The sequence below is a fragment of the Bison bison genome, unplaced genomic scaffold (genome assembly GCF_000754665.1).
Source record: "Bison bison bison isolate TAMUID 2011002044 unplaced genomic scaffold, Bison_UMD1.0 scf7180017864490, whole genome shotgun sequence".
NCBI classification, from domain to species: Eukaryota; Metazoa; Chordata; class Mammalia; order Artiodactyla; family Bovidae; genus Bison; species Bison bison.
In genome coordinates, this window is record NW_011495049.1 from 6,118,497 (window position 1) to 6,139,724 (window position 21,228).

At 43.6% G+C, this 21,228-nt stretch overlaps 1 protein-coding gene across 1 annotated transcript in view; it reads left to right on the forward strand.

The window, feature by feature from the left end:
• The window catches only part of TENM2 (teneurin transmembrane protein 2), a 1,056,669-nt gene that overhangs the window by 886,584 nt on the left and 148,857 nt on the right, over positions 1 to 21,228 (forward strand). Inside the window, exons 11-12 of the mRNA XM_010863352.1 lie at positions 4,942 to 5,142; positions 6,863 to 7,048. Coding sequence (XP_010861654.1) covers positions 4,942 to 5,142; positions 6,863 to 7,048 — 387 coding nt within the window. The remainder of the gene's footprint in view (positions 1 to 4,941; positions 5,143 to 6,862; positions 7,049 to 21,228) is intronic.

A 21,228-nucleotide genomic window follows, 5' to 3' on the forward strand; every position in this document is an offset into this window, starting at 1 on the left:
AATGGCTGTTTCTCTCCCATCCTCCCAGTGGAAAAAATCAGCATCCACTCGCCCAACAAACTAAGGGGAGGAATGAAGCCCATTACCTCCCCCATAGGAAACAGCTTGAGATGACCACCCAGGAAGTCTCCCCGGAAAAGATCTTGAATGTCAGGCACCCATGTACTCTCCCAGCGTCTCACTGCCAAGCTGATTAAGAATGGACCTCAGATGCCACGAGGTTCTTAGATGCAAGTGGATCTGTTCTTTCATCCTGTTATTTCACAGATCTCTGGGTTTTTGTACAAACTCACGAACCATTACAGCCCTCACTACAGAGGAATGACAATGGCTTACCCTTAGAAACACATACAAAAGCTCGCCTTGTAACATCTCCCATTTCATGGTTTTTAGAACTATTTCCACAAGGCTCTGCTTCTGTGACAGTATTCTAAGATTTTCCAATACATCAGTGCTGGTGCCCTTAGTGGGACCCAGAAGTGTGACCCCCCGCCCCAGGTCATCACTTACTCAACTCTCTCTCTCTTTTTTCTTCTGTTATAAAAAGTAGGCTTCCTCCCTCTGTCTGCATCATAAAACCAAATTGGGAGTTTGGATGGAGGAAGTGCTGATTTAATAAAAAGGTCAAAGTTCTTAAAGATAAATGGACTGCAGGAGGCAAAGCTTCATTTTGTGAAAACATGGGAGAAGCCAATAATATGACAAGAAAGGTTAAAACGACCTTTTGCATACATCATTTGGCAAGAGGGTAGTGATAGAACCATGGCATTGCCCGTCTTAGAATTTTTTCTGTCCAGGAAGGCTTGTGTATATCTGTATGAGTGGAATTTCAAGTAATTTCTCAACGTTCTCACTGTCCCAGTTGGTCTTATTTAAATGTTTGGAATGAATTAAACATCCAACAAAACAAGGAAGTCACGTGGATCATTATGAGAGGATGAAGTTTCCTCTATTGATTTCTGCTACCCCAAAAGAATGAACCGAAATGATTCATATGCTGTTTTCAAAACAGGAAATGGAATCAGAAAGCCTGGATCAGCACTTTTTCTTCCATTTAGCTTTTTTTTTCTTTGATATTCATCCTAGCCATAACGTTCAAACAATTTACCTGAAATGGCCATGGCAACGAAATCAATAGCTGCCATCCTCTGTTTTTGCTGCCTAAACGCTGTTGTACTATTAACAAATTTGCACAAGAAAACGGAAGGACAGATTCGTGAGGCTTCACTCAATGATATCTGGGGGAGTGGGAAGGTGATGAGAGAGGAATTGACATATTAGTTTCAGTCAGCCATGTTTTCATGTCAGTTTCATGGTTGAGTCATTTTTCAATGACATTTAACTTCATAAATGTAATTCATGGTTCTTCAGGGGTTTATAGTACATATTGTTTGTAAAACTCCTTGACCTCCTTTTTTATCCTTAGGGATAAAAATTGCATTCACAATCCTTTTTTGTCAAACCTACAGAGGGCCCAAGACTAAATGAGTTCTAATGATTTCAGCTGCCAAGGGGCTGGCGGTATAAGGCACATGGTACTTAGCTGGTAAAGGCCACTGTCCCCCTTTTAAGTATAACACTGTTTCTATTTATAAAGCTTCGTAAAATGCCAGCCTCCCTCCTGCCTGCTGAAGACTCTAAGGACGTGACCACAAGACCACCTTATGAAATTGGAACCAAATTTAAAATTCTCAGTGAAACTATGCCCCTTAAAGTCTGAATTTAGTTATTCTATCGGCTGCTGTAATTATGTAGCACAAAGGGCATATTTACTGGTCTCAATGACCAGAGAAAGGGTTATCTCCCATTTCTAGATACAACAAATGGTTCTTTTGATGACATTCCACTCCAAGGCTAATAAATCTCAGTGGATTTTCCTCCTTCCTCCACACTGTAATTCAGGATAGAGCAGAGAAAACTAATTTAAATCTGGAAGAAAAGTGCCATTTTCTTTCTTTCTTTTTTTTTGGTATATTACTTTTTATGTCATCCTTTTAAGAAAATGATTATATTACAGTTTTTTCAGTTTTTTGAAAGCTCCTAGCTCTTGGCACCTCACCAAACATTTTAAGTGGCTAATTATAGATGGGGAGTCATTATTGAGGCGCAAAGCACACGAGGTATTTTCATGTACTTGTTGCTTTCTCTATGTCCGAAATGAGGACAGAACTTTGGGGTTTTCTTTTATGAAAAGAATATGGACAAGATTGATGCTTAACGAGTGAGTTCATATTTTGCAGATTCCAAGTTGCACTACATTCTTCCCCAAAGAAAGATGTTGTTGGCACCCTTCTGTCCTTCTTGTCAGTTAGTCCTTCACACTGAAAATTTGTCTCATTAACAATAATGCTTACTACGAAGTCTGCCATTCATCCTCTCAGCAGATGTGTATTGAGCATCTACTATATTCCCTTGACTGAGCAAGGCATGAGCTGTCAAGGGCATTGCACAGCCTCTTTGTGAATGTCTTCTGTGTGCTGGAACCTTTCAGTTCATTTACAGCCAGATGTGCTCCACCCGACTGAATGGAGCAAATTAGAAAGTATCAGAAAGGGTTGATGTCGTCAGGAGTAATAGTCCCCAAGAGAATGAATTCAGCCTGAAAGTGGTTGTAACCAGAGCAAGTAACATCATAAACATCTCTAAGTGATAATAAATCACTGAAACGTACCTTTCTGAGACAGTATTCCTGATTGAAAAAAAAAAATCAGTGGCAGCTTTTGTTTCCTCGTGGCTCAAATAATTTTGAGCTGATTTACATAAATAGTATCTTCCTGAGAAGGTCCAAATGCGATCCTGAGAAACATCTCTTAACACTGAAAATTCTTACTTTTTACCTGAAGGGAGAGGTACTCTTTGGAAGCTTAATGGAATATCATGAATTCAGTTAAATCCAAGTTCCTCGAGTCTGATGTCCCCCAGAATGAAGTAGTTTGGATAATCTAAATCATGCCATATTTGGAGCTGATGTACCATCAGTTTTAAAATAACACCATTACTTTGTATATCATAAGAAAGAAAAAGAGCTACTATACTACAGCAAGCTAGAACCCCATCTGAATGTCACAGTGAGCTATTTAGAGGACAAAAACCTTATTTCAGTCTTGGCACTGGGAAAAGAGAGAAATCAAAATCTTCTCTGAGAATCTGAACTACAAGATGGCACACATTCATACAAGGGACTGAATGACACTATCAACGTGGCCTGAAAAACCTCAAGAAAAGGGTTTAAGTGATCTCAAGCTGTCTGTGCCCCCAGATGATGGCAGAAGCAAATGATTTAATCTATGCCAACAGACCTGATTTCCAAGCTGTTAAAATGAGCGAAATGTATGTCTTAGTCAAATAAGATTATAAGACACCCTCCCTCCATTGCCATGATCCACAAGGCAACATCTAAGCTTCTTGCAAGATCACTATTCACCACTCAGACCCCACAGTGTGCGGTGTTCTTTCCTCCAAATGCCACTGCATCATTTTCTAGGAATACCCAAGGGAGCTGGTCTTCCTTTGAAAAGCTGTGTTTACCTACCTGTAAGCTAAATGGAGAGGGGGCAGGAGGGCTTCCCTGAGGGCTTCCCTGGTGGCTCAGACAGTAAAGAATCTGTCTACAACACAGGGTTCTTGGGTCGGGAAGATCCCCTGGAGATGGGAATGGCTACCCACACCAGTATTCTTGCCTGGAGAATCCCATGGACAGAGGAGCATGAAGGGCTACAGTTCATGGGGTTGCAAAGAGTCAGACATGACCAAGTGACTAACACTTGCGCTTCACAAGCTAGATGGATGTCCTAGTTTAGGGTCACATTCTCATACAAAAAGTCCTGTCCTTGACAACTGGCCTTTGCATCTCATTCCTCTCCTCATTCTGAGTTGATTCCAGAGTAATAATCTTCAAGTTACTACTGGGTGTGTATCCACTCTGATTACTGAGATAGCCAAGCAAGCAGACCATGAAACTGGCCAGAACAACAATGACCAGAATCTGACCATTAATTTGTCTGAGTAACCGTCTGTGGAAAGGTCAGTGACACAGCCAGAGACTGCCCCATCCAGTCCACTCATGACTATGTGTAGGAAGATGACCCCTTTGGGGTCATTTCCATACCCAGCTTCACTTTCTCTGGGCTTCCCTGGTAGTTCAGACAGTAAAGACTCTGCCTTTACGTGAAGGAGAACCAGGTTCGTTCCCTGGGTTGGAAACATCCCCTGGAGAAGGAAATGGCAACCCACTCCAGTATTCTTGCCTGGAGAATCCCATGGACAGAGAAGCCTGGCAAGTCCATGGGGTCGCAGAGTCGGACACAACTGAACAACAACCACTTTCTCCTCTTCCATCCTGTACATTTACTAACTTCTTGAGTAGATATGTGCTCAGAGAGTGAACACTAATTTTAGACTTATCCTAAGTGAAACTTAATTAGGAAAGTGACTCATGCATGAGTCTCACTGGTTTTCTTTTTCATCTTTTGGTACCTTCTGAAGTCAAGTATTAGTGAAGTTAGACTGAGCCTCTCTACTCTTCTTTCCAATAGTGGGTGATGTTTGGGTTTGGTGATACATTTAAAAATATCACCAGCATTCATGGTCCAGTCTCAGAAGCCCCGATGTGGTTCAGTTAAGATACTATTACTTATAACCTTACAAAGCTCTCAAAGTTGGGTGACACAACTCTGTATTCAGTTCCTCTAATTCCGCTTGAGAAATCTCCCTTTTTCCTTTACATTCTCTTCAAGTTTGAGATGTAGTGTTTTAACAAATCAAAAATCTTTCATTCTGTATGGGTCTTCTTCAAAGGGCCGCATAACTCTTACTGGGGCTGCTCCATTTTCTTGCAGGTGGATAGGAACTGGTGAACCACTGGTCCATTCAGCTCTCAGCTGGTATTTCATGTCCCCGCCCCCATGAGTGATCAGTACTTTTCCCCTCTGTTTTTTTCAGTTGATTGCTTGGATCCTACGTGCTCCAGCCATGGGGTCTGTGTAAATGGAGAATGCCTTTGCAGCCCTGGCTGGGGTGGCCTCAACTGTGAGCTGGCGAGGGTCCAGTGCCCAGACCAGTGTAGTGGGCATGGCACGTACCTCCCAGATACTGGCCTCTGCAGCTGCGATCCCAACTGGATGGGTCCCGACTGCTCCGTCGGTAAGTCCAGAAGTTTCCTCCTCACTTCCCCCAATGCTCACACCCTGTGTTCCTTCCATGAGCCCACAAAGATGGGAATCAACTCTTTGCACTTAGCTCGGAAGGGAGGGACTTTAGTCAGTTGCATAGTACCTCTCTTACTCTGTTCTCAGCCCTGAAGTCTTGGATCCTTGAGAAACATACAAACGAATCCACATAGGTTCTTGTGCCTTGTTGGTTTCATCACCGCAAATGGATGAGGGGCCCGGGAGGGACGCTTCTATTTGCATTAGAGCTTTCTTATGTACACTCCCTAAAGGTACTAGAAAACAAAACCAAACAATTCAGTCCCAGACAAACTGAATGGAATGTCCTATAAAACAGAAAAGAGGCTCCCTCGGGGTCCTGGGTGAACATGTTATAAAGCTCTGCAATACTCTAGTGACAGGAAAATAATGAAGTTGTACCATACACTTTATTTTCCTAAAATTAAGAGTACATGTCTTCCCTCCCAAGTGACCTTAAAAAGGAACGGTTCAACAGTTCAGGCCAGTCCCCACCTCTCCAAGAACCGTTCCATTCACACTGACAGCACCTATCCAAGCAAGCCATCATCTTTCCGCCCCCTTCCTGTGGGTAGTGAGACAGCTGTCAGATTGCCATGGCAATCAGAAAGGGAACCTATGTGAAGCTTTGCTACAATGGGAAAGAAGTGAATATTTCATTCCAGAAGGGAAAAAAAAAGGAAGATTCCATCATAATGGGCTATTTTGGGTGTCTTCTCAGCCCACTCGTCTCTGGCTTCAGTTCTGAGACTAGTGGCCCGGGACAGGTGCTACAGAGGATGGGGAGGGCGGGGTAGTCCTAGATCCAAGGCCCAGCAGTGCAGCCGACCTGCTGTGTGACTTGGAGTGAGTCACTGACCCTCCTGGTGTGGCTTCCCCTCCCCGGGCCTGATGAGCCATGCCTCCCTCCGTAGTCTGTTGTAAGGATGAGTGTCTGGCTCGTGCTTGTCCTCGAGTGAGAGGTCTGGAACGCCAGAGAGTGCATATCTGTCTGTCTGTCTCCTCCCCAACCACAAAAGACTTTGAGCTCCTTTGAGAAAGAAGCTGTGTAGATGCAGCACAGTTAGAGCGGTCCTGATGGCCACCACAGTGCCATTCCAGGTGACAGCTGGGTCTGCGTCCTCCTGTGTGGATGGAGCTGTTGTGGGGCCCCAACTGGCTTTGGGGCAAGGCAGGCTCTCAACAGGGAAAGACATCCCAGCTGGCCAGGGAGTCAGGCTCCATGGGTATCTTTTCAGGTGGGCACCTCCCAGGGAGCTTTGCCAAACCAGATGGGCAGTCTCTGACCTCTTCCTGGGATGATGTCCCGCCCCAGAACTGTGGTCCTCACATTTCAGCATGCATCAGAAACACTTGGAAAACATAGTGAAACAAATTTCTGAGTCTCACTCCCTGCATTTCTAAGCTTGGAGGACCAACCAAGGCATAAGAAGTTGCATCTCTACATAGTTCCCAAGTGATGGTTGTTGCAGCCAGTCCAGGGGTCTCCCTCTGAGAACACTGCTCTAGAAACTACCTAACCATGAATGAATACCCGGCCAGTGGAGAGACAGGCTGCCCAAGATGACATGGGCCTTGGGCCAGTTCCAGGGACCTGGGCCATGTTTGTGGTCTGGCCTCCCATGGAGGGTTTCACCGGAGGTGGTGTTGAGCTGTAATCATTGTTTTTCTTCCAGAAGTGTGCTCAGTAGACTGTGGCACTCACGGCGTCTGCATCGGGGGAGCCTGCCGCTGTGAAGAGGGCTGGACAGGCGCAGCTTGCGACCAGCGCGTCTGCCACCCCCGCTGCATTGAGCACGGGACCTGTAAAGATGGCAAATGTGAATGCCGAGAGGGCTGGAATGGTGAACACTGCACCATTGGTAGGCAAACGGCAGGCACCGAAACAGGCACATATTGCTTTATTTTCATAAATCGTAGATCTATAGTGATGGTCGTGCGTTGCAACTGGCTGTTCCCTCAGGGACACAATGCTTCCTGCTGCCTCTCAAATCTCCTGGGGGCATAGGGAAGGGAAAAGCATGGTCCGGATTGGAAAAGATTTTCCCTGCTTCCCAGAATTCCAGATTGGGAGGAAAGGGACCAGATTAGATAAGAAAACCCATCCAAATTACTGAGCAGGGGGAGAGGGAAATGCACATGCATGGGAAATTGTCAGGACCTGGAGGTTTTAAGTACCCCACGCAACTGCGGTCTGCAGGTCTCCCCTTTCTGAATATCCTCCCAGCTGGTTGGATCACTGGATCCTGGCTTGGTGGCAACAATGGAACTCACTTCTTGGAGATATGGTTGGATGCAGGCTGGACTCCCAGGTTTCCTGGGTAACCAGGTACCAATTGTAATAAGTTTGAGCATCCTCTTGCTGTCCCAAGACAAAAACTTTGCCTTTGGGCTCCTGCCTACCGCCACCACCATCAATAAATGTCTCCTCCTTTGACCCCATTTCATTCTCACTCAGCCATATCTCTATATAAGCTTCATGACCGAGAATATGTCTCTACAGGCCTTTTTTTGTTAAGAAGTGGTAGTTCTCGAGTTTCTTCCATTTTGGTTTCTTTTTTGTCATTATTGTGGTTTGGGGTAGGACAAAACTGGATTCATTATACCAGTTACCCCTTTAATTGAGGAGATGGGAGTGATTGCCCTCTGGCTTTCCACATCTCTTAGACAGTTGGGATTAGCATTTGTTTTTTTGCATTTGTTATTTAATTAAGTCAGATCTAGGGTTGATTTCATGCTAAGTCTGGCTGAAGCCACTGGCTGGCATGGACACTCTCAGAGAAGTTTCCATCCGAACTACTAACTTGGTCTCTTGAACTTACCTTTGATTCTAGCCATTGAGGTGGGGGCCCTCCCATCTGCCCTAACCTCAAGACCCCAGGCACCTGGAGTAAAAGGCAGGATTAGGAGCTGGTCCAGGGCTGACTCATGAGAACAGACTCAGTTTCCCATGCTGTTCATTTGGGTGGTCAGGCAGAGACAAAGTGCTCTTTGCATTTGGTTTTCCCTAATTCCATCTAATTGGGCATCAGAGGGCGCAGCGTGCCTATCCAGGCCATGACCGTAGCACTGGGACCCTGCCGGGACAGTCTGTTGGCAGTGAATTGTTTTTGCAATCTCTCAATGATGCTCCAGATCCCACGCCCCCCTCCCCTCCTGCTTTCATTTACAGTTCCCTGCAGAGTCTGGGGGAAAATTCAGAAGGCTCTCAAGGGAAGGATGTGTACAACCCAGTATCCAGACAGTTTAAAATCATTACCAATAGTTCCTGCTCTTTAGGGGTGCTCCTCTTGAAATACTTTTGCATGCTTGGTGTGATGTAAATACAGACTCTCCCCCAATACCTCCATTGCCCTCAGTCTTCCTCCCCAAAAGAGCTCTTGCCAACCAATAACCTTTAGGTGGAAAATCCCACTTTCTCTCAGTTCACACAATCCAACCTCAACCTCCCCTTTAACCCCCACCCCCCATCTGCCAAGGGTTTAGCATCCCACAGGGATGCCTGCTGGCCCTCTCCATCCTACAACCCATCTCTACTCTGGGAAGAGCTCACAGTGCTGATGGATCAGAGCAAAGCTTGGAAAACTCTAGGCTGAAGGGGGCCAAATCCAGCCTGCTGCCTGTTTTTCTGTGACTTACGAGCTAAGAATAGTTGTCACATTTTTTTAAGGGTTGAAAGAAAAATATTTCCTGACACATGACAATTATATGAAACTTCAATTTCAGTGTTCATTACACAAGGTGTTAGTTGGGGGCAGCCCCACCCATGTGATTGATGTATTGTTAGCTTCCGCACCGCTCCTCAGCCTTGAGTAATTGCGGCATGGTCCGCGAAGCCCTGTGTGGTCTGATGCAAAACATACTGGAAAAAAACTGGCCCACCCCTGAATCGGAGAGTTGTACCAGTCTGGGTAGAGAGAGGAGGAAAGAGAAGAGGGTCAGCAACTCACTTTAGGGAAAGGACACCAAATGTGACTTGAAGGACATCAGGGGCCAAGAGAAAGGGAAAGGTCCAGATGTCACAGAGAGCGAGGAGAGAGAAGAAAACTGTGGCATGGAAATGTCTCTGTGGTCTTTGAAAATGAAATGGGAAGATGGTATCTTGAGTCTCATAGAAGATGGTGAGGATGCGGCCAGCAGCAGAGCACAGGAGATGATTCTAGCTAGCCCTTTGGGTGAGATGAATTAGAGAAAGGTGTTTTTGCTACTTGAAGCATTTGGTTCAAGTTCATATCACCATGACCTCTTGAGAGATAGAGAAAGATGCAGATTTATATGCCAAGTAAAGCTCCCCCAATGAAGCTAGTGACATCCCAGGAAGGTTTCTCCTTGAGAATTATGATCTCGCGTGACTTCATGAGCTTGCACTACTTAAGTTATAAAGGTCTTTATCACCAGTGTCTGTCCTTGTGAGAAATTAGGGCTCTATGGTTTTCTTAGTAGGATCCATGCCATCTCCTCATAGATTTATTAATATGTTTTCTGGGGCTTTGCTCAAAAAAACCCAGGCATACCTTGGTTTGGTGAGATTTGCTATTCAAACTCTAGAGGTGTTCGTATACACGTAATTGCGCCTTTTGCTTTGCAACCTCTGCCCCCAGAGCTATATCATGGAGTTTTAGTCTTTTATTTTGAGCAGACACTCCTGTCAATTCACTTTAAGTAAATGCCACAATTTACAAGCCCAGAATCAGTCCTCCTCCTCAGGGATACTGACAGTCAGAAAGGAAAGCGAGGCTCTTTGGTTCCTTTCAAAAAGAGCCTCAAATGCTGTGTTTTGAAAAATAGAAAATAAATAAGAATGAAATGGCACCTCGCCTACAAAAAAGGCATCGGCAGGTTTGGGGTAAGACAAAGCCGTGGTTGCTTAGAGTTGGGGTGCTTTGGGTTGTCTGTGGTTTGTTTTCAAAAGGTCATGGTGCAACGGTTTTCTTAGGGTCATTGCAAATAGTAGCTAAGCAATTCACATCAGTCCTTATGTATCACATGTATTTTACTGAAGGAAGCAAGAAGATAGATGCTGGGCTTGGGGAGGGGCGGGGACGAGAATAAAAGCACAGCCTCTACAGCTCAGTCAAGTAGAATCACCAGAATCTATTCATAGCTGGTCAAATGCATTTCTAGAATTTTTCAACCCAATTGTATTTGGATATTTAATACATATCGCTGAAAATTTAAATACAAGGTATCACATTTCAGCGTTATGTGAAATAAGCTGGTAGAGCTAGCTTAACCAATCCTAGGCTGGATTCTACCAAGCAGTGAATTTACTTTGTCTCTAACAGGTTAAAAACAGAGGGTGGCTAAAATCTACAGAATTGCATTGATGAGAAATAGGTACTGAATCCAGATCAACTGCAATTCCTGTATGTCTTTAGAATATATTAGCAGTATTTGAATAGACGGCAGTTTACGCATATGAATAAGTCGGAAAGCACATTGTGTGGTGAGAATAGTCTCATTCTTTAAGCATAATCCTAAAACGGGTTGTTTTTCCAATCACCTGCCACCCCTCCCCTGCCTGCCTCTTATTAATACTGAAGATTTAACCTCAGAAGTCCATTCAAAATCTATAACACCAGGGCATAAAGGAACCATAGAATAGGTCAGAAGTCTCTGTGAGCTAGAGTAGAGTCAGATAAACATCTCTTATAAAGAAATAGAGTAAATGTTAACATGTTTTGCAAACAGAATAGTGGGGCAAAATACAGGGAGAGACCAGTGTTCTTATTACCGGAGATTGAAAGAGGAAAGCAAAATGCTAATTGAAGATAGTCACTATTATCTCTTGAATGTCAGCTGTCCAGACACCCACTCTAAATAATACAAGCTAACATGTGCACAGAATAAACCCGTTGACACTAGGCTCCAACCCTGCGTGAACTCCTTGATATCTGGGTAGCAAGCAATGTCTATAATGGTTATTCTAGCCTGTTTATTTTGTCTATGTGGTCCTGACCTCCAACTGCATTTCGGAATCATGAGGACTGGATTCCCAGAACCTTGTGGGGCTGAATAACCTGCCCCTGGAACACGAGTCACATCAGTTTTCTTTTCCCTCGATCGCACTGGGGCCCTTCTATTTTTCCTCTTTAATTGGTTGGGGAAAGAACTAGGTTCTTGCGATGTTAATAAGGAAAATGAATCTTTACCCAAGGTAGAACCAGCCGTGCAAAAATCTGATATGCTGATTAAGTGATTGTCACCAGGAATAGACAGGGTCACAGTCCAGGAGGCAGAGAACTTCGGCGCTACAGGGAACGGTCAGGAAGGAGACGACTGTCGAAATGAACCAGCTTCAGACCAGTACAGCTGCTTCTGCATCTCATTCCAGCTTCACTCTAGTTGTAGAAACTTTTTTTTTTTCTTGTAGCTATTATCCTTCAACATTTGAGCTTTCATGACTCTACAATGAGATATCAAGTTGAGATAAAATTTGCCACTGTGGTGCGTCCTTCCTACAGGATCTGTGGAAGCAGCTAATTCTCTGATTCGCTCATTAACCTATTCCTTCTGGAGCCCTTCTTGGAACCTATCCTAGGATCTCCCGTCTTTTTTGAAGTGAAAACCTAAAAGTGATGATTATTTACCATTTAAGACTATGAATAGCAGAGAGGAGAGGATGTTCCTCTGCTATTTTTCTCCCCCCTACACGTTGGCCAGAATGTGAGCCTTTTCACTGAAGATCAGGAATCACCACATGCCCAGAAGTTATCTTTGAGTCTGTTCAGGCAGTCTGCCCAGGTTTCCTACCCAAACTCAGAACAAGGGCCTGGTGGTAGTGGTTATGGGAACACATTTTCAGCTCACTGCAAAAAGTGGAATAAAATGGAAAAAAAAAGAAAAAGAAAACTGCCTTACAAGTAGTAAGATGTGTTGCTGAAAGTGTTTACTTTCTTGGCCTAGATGTTGAAGAGGAGCTTTTGGGGGAAGGTAGTCACAAAGCTCCCACTAGTTTTATAGCTCAACCGTCCTTAGTTTAAATGTAAATTTTCTTTTGTATTACTTCCTATGTGATTTAGTAATATATGCCCCAGAAGAAAAGGAGGTCCCATCAAAAAAGAAAAGAGGCAAAGAAGTCTTGGAATTTTAGATCTGTGAGGAGACAGTAAGTTGGAGCATTCCTTGTACCATCCCCTTCAGATGTCAGAGGGTCCCTTGATGTGCTGTTGTGTGGCCCACAGGGACAAGGCCAGGCCCAACAAGGAGATAGCATGATACAAGGAGTTACTGCCTTCATAAGAGCAAAGAACTAAAAACAGTTCTGAACTGTCAGAACGGAGTAAGCGTTAGCATGACAGATGCCAGATTCTAAAGAAAGGAAAACATCAAAGAGTCAGAGCTATAGAAAACCTGAGCTGCACTCCCTGAGTGTGTGTAATGAGCACTTGTTCGCTTCAACTTTTACAGAGAATCAGCATTTCTTCCAAGTCTGTGCTTCTTGGGTTCACAGGGTGCACTCAAGACTTCATATTAAAGGGAAAGGGAACACAGAGAGGGCCCCAGAGTGATGAATTCCGTAAGATGTTCAGGATGGACATTTACTCACCACTTGCTCTCTGATTCATCATGGTGTCATGAAGAATAAATTGACAGAGGAGATCTGTGTTCTAGGCTTGGCTGTGCCACGAACGTTCTAGGTGCCCTTGAGAAGTCACCCAACCTTCTGGCCTCAGTTTCTTCCTGAGACCAGTGAGTGGGTCGACTACATCACTGTCCAGAAACACGAGCTGCTTTCTGTTGGTGTGTGAGTATATTTTATTGACTGGTTATGCATGGCTGTTAAAAAAGAAGTATTAGGAAAACCATAACTAGCTCATCAAACTCATGATTATAGGGGCATTATTGCTTAGGGATGTGGCAGAAGCAGGTAGTGATATTAGGCCTGAGCAAATTTGTAAAAAAATATTAAGTAAATAACAGTGCAGATATTGCAAATATCACAAATTCAATATGTGATTGACTGGATTTAGAACACACTTGGATGAGGTGATCTCTAAGGACCTGTCCATCTCCAGAAATTTATTACTTTTGATGCAAATGTATGTGCATGAAATGGAATGGTCCATTTCAGCACAATCAAATCTTCCTCTTCTCTAAGGTCAGGGAGGGTCTCCAGGTAGATTCTCATAATACATACTTTACATTAAAGGGATAGATACAGCAGAGTGTTTCAGTGGTGACACATGGGTGAATTGTTGAAGTCAGTGCTGCTTTTTATTAGTCTGTCTGATTATCTGCTCATCTCAGTCCCAATTTATATCTGGTTTACCTAGAGAATCCTTCTGGGCATTCAAAAACTTCCTTACATGGTTTATATTTATGTTTCTTTAAAATTTTTTTTTTTTTACTGAAGTATAGTTGATTTACAGTGTTATGTTAATTTCTGCTGTGCAGCAAAGTGATTCAGTTATATACACACACATATATATGTATATATTCCTTTTTAAAATATTCTTTTCCATTCTGGTTTATTATAGGGTATTGACTATAGTTCTCTGTGCTATGCAGTAGGACCTTGTGGTTTCTCCATTCTATATAAATGAATACCTTAAGTCACCTAACCTCAGCCTCCCATTCCATTCCCTTCCCCCAATCTCTGACCCCTTTGCAACCCCCAGTCTGATTTCTTGTTTCTGTTTCATAGATAGGTTCGTTTGTGTGGTATTTTAGATTCCCGCGTATACGTGATAGCATACATTATTTGTCTTTCTCTTTCTTAGTTACTAAATATGTTCATCTCTAGTTGTGTCCATTTTGCTGCAGATGGCATTATCTCATTCTTTTCATGGATGAGTAGTATTCTGTTGTGTTTTGTACCACATCTTCTTTATCCATCCATCTGTCCATGGACATTTAGGTAGCTTCCATATCTTGGAACAGCTGTGCTGCTGTGAACATAGGGATGCACGGATCTTTTTGTTTTTTGTGTGTGTGTGTGTGTGTAATAAAGTTTTATTAAAGTATAAAGGAGATAGAGAAAGCTTCTGACATAGGCATCAGAAGGGGGTAGAAAGAGTACCCCGCACGGATCTTTTTGAATTACAGTTTTGTCTGAATATATGCTCAGGAGTAGAATTGCTGGATGATACTGTAATTCCGTTTTTAGTTTTCAAGGAATCTCCATACTGTTTTACATACTAGCTGCACCGTCTTATATTCCCGCCAACAGTGTAGGAGAGTTCCCTTTCCTCCCCACCTCTCCAACATTTGTTACTTGGTTTCTTGTAGACTTTTTCATGATGGCCATTCTGAATGGTGTGAAGTGGTACATCACAGCAGTTTTGCTTTGCATTTCTCTAATATTTAGTGATGTTGAGCATCTTTTCATGTGCCTGTTGGTCATCTGTATTTCTTTCTTTGGATACATTTGTGTCTCTTAATAAAAACAAGGTAGTGTTAGTAGAGGTCCATCTGACTATAGTCACTTCACTTGGTTTGGGGGCAATGCAAGCGTGATGATGAAGTGCTTAAGACAGAGTCTTTTGGTTCAAGTCAACCTGACATCAAATCCTAGCAAATTTCCCAACCTCTGTATGCCCCAGTTTCTTTGTTTATAAAAGGAGAATAATGAATATGACCTTCCTCACTGGGTTATTTGTAAAGTAGTTGGCACAGCCCCTGTCATAATGTACAAGCCAAGTAAATATGAGCTAACATCATCATCATTCGCCATCATCACCATCCTTATCTAGTACCAGTGAGCACAAGGGAGGATTAACAGAATCCCCTTTAAGACATTTCTGCCACCTTCAATCTCCCTCTCACACATCTGCCTCCAGTCCCTCAAGCAGTTAGCAGCATGTTGGACATAGCAGCTACCCACTATCCATTTCCCAAACAAAGATCTGTTCTGTAACTTGCTGACATCTGGTTTTAACAGACAAGCTGCCTCTCTTACCTGGAGTTGAACCTGCTTATTTTACCAAACAGTCCAGTTATTCAAACATGAAATCAAATATCTGAATATCCTGTGTTAATATAGCCTGATTGTGAAATTGGAGTTTGCTGTTTTCAACCAGTTTCTCCAACTTAGATATCTTGGACATATCCTGGGATAGCCAAGAGATCTGTGAGAATTTATTTTTAATGCTGGGTTTCCTTTATTCCCATAAGTATAGTTCAAAAGGGAAAAAAAAAAAACAACAACCAACTTTTCCCCAAAATATTAGTTTGGAGTTCTGTTATTATTTGAAGAGGATAAAACTTCAATTCTTTCAGCTAGCATTTCTCCTACTAGGGACCACAGACATATTCTTGAGGCCTTTGGTAGGGATCTGTTCTCCTTTAAGAAGAAATCTGATATTTCTCACGTTTGAGGATGCTGCCAGGTCAGTGTGTCTTAGGACACTTTGTCCTGGTTCTCACCTTTTCATACTCATTCTCATTCCTCGTGACTCTTGGGTTCCAAGATTCTGTTTGCTTGGCTCTGTTCACGTAATAATCCAGGAGCCTCAACTCTGACTCAGTTGAGTAGCACGCATGCTTTTCTCAGAGACTCAAGGTTCTCACTGGTTGTCTGTCTCTTTTCAGCCCAGTTAACTCCCAGGCTGCAATTGCTTGACTCCTTGAAGCATAACCCAGGGGTCGGATATGGAGATTCTTTGCAATTCCTTGGTTCATCTCCTGGGTTATCAGGAGTCATACAGGGTATCCCAGATGTTTATGGAAGAAACAAATTCTGCATTTTCTCCCAAGTTGCCTGGCTTATGGGGTTCACTTTTATACTAACCCACTTCTTTTCTAGCACTCTATTTCACAAACTCTTATTAAAAGACTTACCTTTATTACTTTTGAAAAATATGGTACCATCATTTTGAAAACCCTCCAGTCAAAATCAGGGATTATTGCTCTCTTCCTCCATCCTTTCCACTGTGCATTTCTGTGTATCATTATAATCAGACCCACAGAGGCCATCATACCATTGACCATCTCTGAGCCTTTCCCTTCATGAGTAATAAAGAAAGAAACCTCACGAATCAGTGGTAAGGAGAAAGTTGAATATTTTATCATAAACATTCTTGTGATAATTAGAATGGATTAAATTACAAGAGAAAATGCATTTAGTTAATCTTTCCTCTAATTAAAAAAATATCCCTGGTTTTAAGTAAAGTGTTTGTTTTTAAAAACATATTCTCATTGTAATCAGTAAGGGGAGAAGGCCTGCTTGGTCCTTAGTGATAGGCTTCAGCAGTCTGCAAAGTAATTAAAAGCTACCAGCCACTGTTTTTTCGATGATTAAGATTCTTCAGAAGCCTACTCAATGTTTTCCCATAGCTTTCACTGCAGGATTCTCCATAAAAGACCTTTTTCTGTGGTCTATGGTGACAGTACCCTCTTTCTGTGCCCAGATGGTTGAAGATGTGGTTGACTCCCCTTGGTCAGCAAGTGTCGAGTGTGAAGAATAATTCAAGAGAGGTTTATATACTTTTCCAAGCAAGCTGGGATAAGAGTCAACATGAGACCAGTAGGTGATGTGAGACGTGCATGAAATAGAACAGGGTCACAGTCTAGCCCTTCATGTGTTCCTTTCCAAGCCTGGCAGACCCCACACTGCCCCAGGCCCTACAAGTCTGTCTCACAAATAAGGAATCATTCACATCACTTCTCCATCATGGTTCATCCCAACTGCAAAACTCACTCCCCACTCTCACCCCAAATGTTTCTTGAATGTGTCTCACATGCTCATCTTTAGCCCATTCAGATTCCTCTAGCTCAAGTCTCCTCAATGAGGCTGCCTACAAAATTTAGTTAGGGGGAGCCCTACAGTACTTCCCCTGCTGCCAGGGGTGTGCCAGCCAGCAGCCACAGCAACCAGTCTACTGAAGCCCGCTGTGTTTACACCCAGGAGAGGGTGCCACGGTCTCCCACCCTGGGGAAATTCATCAGCTGCTAACACGTTCCTTTGAGAGAACAGCGCTTCTTTCTTTGCCCATTGCCCCTGTATCTCAAGGTTTTGACCCAGGACTGGGCTACAGAACAGACCATGGGATCCTTTCTGTTTCATCACCTGCGTTCATCCTCGGACACCTTCTGCAGACCCAGGTGTGCTGGGACATGCTCACACCTTCTTTATCTTTTTTTTTTCTATATTTTATTTGTTTTAATTGGAGGATAGTTACTTAACAATATTGTGATGATTTTTGCCATACATCAAGGTGAATTGGCCATAGGTACACATGTGTCCTTCCATCCCGAACCGCCCTCCCACCTCCCTCCCCACCCTATCCCTCTGGGTTGTCACAGAGCACCAGCTTTGGGTGCCCTGCTTCATACATCAAACTTGCCCTGACTATCTGTTTAACGTATGGTAATATTTATGTTCCAATGCTATTCTCTCAAATCATCCCACCCTCTCCTCCCACTGAATCCAAAAGTCTATTCTTTACGTCTCTGTCTCCTTTGCTGCTCTGTACATAGGAGTGTTGTATAGATTCCATATATGTGTGTTAATACACAGTATTTGTCTTTCTCTTTCTGAACTTTCTTCACTCTGTGTAATGTAATAGGCTCTAGGTTCATTCACCTCATTAAAACTGACTCAAATGTGTTCCTTTTTTATAGCTGAGTAATATTCCATTGTGTATATGTACCACAACTTCCTTATCCATTCATCTGCCAATGGACATCTAGATTGCTTCCATGTCCTAGCTGTTGTAAACAGTGCTGCAGTGAACATCAGGGTACACGTGTCTTTTTCAATTCTGGTTTCCTCAGAGTATTTGCCCAGTAGTGGGATTGCTGGATTGTATGGTAGTTTTATTCCTAGATTTTTAAGGAATCTCCATACTGTGTTCCATAGTGGTTGTATCAGTTGCTGTCCCAACAACAGTCACATGTTCTTTAAACAGGCCAGATAGCTGTGAATCCCAGTTTATCCTCAGGACCTCTGATATCTACACAACCAGATCTTAAGGGTGGCTTCCATTTTCAGCCTGCTCAGCTGCCAATCAGAGATCCCCTTGTGGCCTCCCACCTTCCTCATAATCATGCACCAGGAGAACTGCTTCCATATCCCCTGGACTGCAGATTTCCAGCAGTTTCTGGCACAGCTCTTTGAGATCATGTGTTCTAATCCTTCACGCCCCCCAGCATCACACGGCCAACTGTACATCACAAAAACTACGTCCTGCCAGACCTCAGAGAAAGAAAGGGTTAACGAATGTTCTAGAGACAGAAAGCCACATACAATCACTGTCCAGGAGGAATTAAAATTGCGGAGGATCCTGGTCCACAAATTCCAAGTTCAGCCACAGCAGCACCTGGTCAAATTAGCAGTGAAGTTGGTTAGAGCCTGGCCCAGCAGCGTCATCTGTCTAAAGTGCTAGGCAGAGTGATGGGCTCTGATAAGTGTGAATTGCATTTCTTTATTTTTTAAATTATGCTTTAACTTCAAGAGGGCTTGCCAGACAGCCTGTCTCATTTAGAGACAGCATCTACGGGTGGGACCCCCAAAGATCATAAAACAATCACCTCACAAACACAGAGGAAACATTTGTATCTGATTTGATTCCAGTAGGTTAGCAAGCTGTCAATCACTGGTCACACTACTCCACCCAAGACACACTCTGTCTAGTGACACAAAACTTACAAGTGGTGACTTCACTTTGCAAGAGAGCATCCTGGCAATAGGCTGTGGGATTGTTCCTCTACATGAGGTGTGTGTGAGCCCAGTAAGCCCAGATGTTGCTGGTGATAGCAACTCCTGTGAATAAGGAGAGAGATTGAAGATGTTGGAGGCAGTGAGAGAGACTCGCTTTTTTCTATTAATCCAGGGAATGCAGGCAAGTCAAGTTGGGTCCCCAAAGCCTGCTGCTATCAACTTCTCCCCATACTTTGAATATGAACCGATTTAACTTTTTATTTTCATTTAATGGAGCCAAGAAAGATCTGTATCTGTTCACTTATAGACCTACTCTCTGGGGGTCTGATACAGGAAATGTTATCATATCATAGGAAAGCCTAGTGCCGAAAACAGTCTACCCAGAATTAAATAGCTCAAAATACAAAATACGCATCAACACCCACTCCAGACTCTCAATGGCGCCCATGTTCTGTCTATAGACTGTGCCGTCTTCCCTGTCTGCCACGTATGAACACTTATCGCCAGTGCTTTCGTGCTCTAGCTGTCGTGCATCCGCAGGGTGGGGCTGGCGTCAGGAAACGTGTGTGCTGTGCTGTCACTTCTGTGGTGGTAGACTCTCTGTGACCCCGTGGACCACAGCCCGCCAGGCTTCTCTGTCCTTGGGATTCTCCAGGCAAGCATATTGGAGTGGGTTGCCATGCCCTCTTCCAGGGGATCTTCCTGACCCAGGGATCGAACCCATGTCTCCTATGTCTCCTGCATTGGCAGGTGGGTTCTTTACCACTTGTGCCACCTGGGAAGTGTGTAGCAAAAGGATTAAATGTAAGAATCAAACAGGCCTAGCTTCAAATCCTTTGCACATTGGGTGACTTTGGCAATTTCTGTATCTTCGGTAAGCCTTGGTTTTTCCCTTCTGTAAATTGTGAATTAATAATAGCCATGTCCTACTGTTGTGGGGACTTCACTTATAGGTGAAGCCCTTTACACAGTGCTTGAAATTCTATCAGTGCTGACCGAATAACCATGAACAGCACATCTCTGTGCCTAGGCTGTCATTTCCCCACTGGATCTTCGTGGAGGGAGCAGTTAAGAAAGCAGTAAGCATAGGACACGAGCAAGCATGGAAAGGAGAGGCCAGGGCACTAGGCCTTGTGTGTCAAGCTCAATTCTGGGCCCCTCCTCTGACTTCACTTTTGCAGAAGGAGCTCTTTGGAATACTGGGATTCTGTTCCTTTAAGAAAGGAGAAGCCTGGGAGCTCATGTAAAGCAGGGAGGGAGGTAGAAATGGCCCAGGATGGACCTGACTGCCAGCTGCAGAAACGTGGGTGTTATAAACGAGAGATACACCTGTATCATTGCATGCCATGTCTGGGGTCTGCTCTTCCTCTCTCTGGTTCTAGCTGAGCAATGGCGACTACATTCATTCATTCATCACAAAACATTTATGAAGCACCTACTGTGTGCTGGCTACAGCACACACCCCCTCCCCTCCTCCGTGTGAGCCCTGGGACAGCAGGAAAGAGAGGTGACTTGCACAGGGGCTCTAGACCTCCCCTGCCTTTTCGACTGCATGAGACTTGGCTGTTTTCTAACTTGGGACACCTCTCCTGGTGTTTCTGTCAATAGTTTTTGGTTGACTTTTCAACCCCATCCCTTGCTCACAGCTTCCTGAGGAGATCAATGTAAGCATAGAAGCCGGTCTACTTCAAATGGTAGCTTAAATTCATTTGTAACACAATGTAATTACATAAAAGGAAGCAGTCAGGTATCAAACTGTGTGGATACACACAAATGACTCCATCATAAGTGTTAATATTTCCAACAACGGAAGACATTTAGTTAAATCAAATGAAGATGGCAACTCATTAAAATTTGATTTTCCCTCCTATCCTTTTTTATCTTTTAATCCTCTGTGTATGGCACGGCTTGTTCCGTTAAATAACACTCATTAATTAAATCTCATCATCTCCTCGCTGTATCTATATTTTTATTTATTAGGAAAACCTTTAGATGCTTATAATCTAATTTAGTTGGATTACTGCTTGGACATCTCTTAAGTAAAAGAACTGTGGAGTTTTCAGGTGGAATTACTGGCTAGAGGAGGGGGCAGGAGAAACCAAGTTCTCTCCCTGGTTCCCCCTGGCAGGAGCTGCTGGACGGGCCTCTCCCCTGATGGGGGACTTAGCCTAGATTTGAAGAATGAATGCACCACGCATTCCACATCTTTGTTGGCTATGGGAAGGGAAGGGAGGTCAGAATCTGCAAAAGAAGTTATGAACTCAAACACCCCTATGTGAATGAAGCAAGACCAGTGTAAGTAAGTGCATTAAATAGGGTGTAAGATGGTAGGGAATGGGAATGATCTGGAAAGCAGAGGCCCCGTCTATGGAGGACAGACACAACCCACCACTAGCTGACTGCTGCCATGTAGAAATAGAAATGTAGTTTTGCCGAATT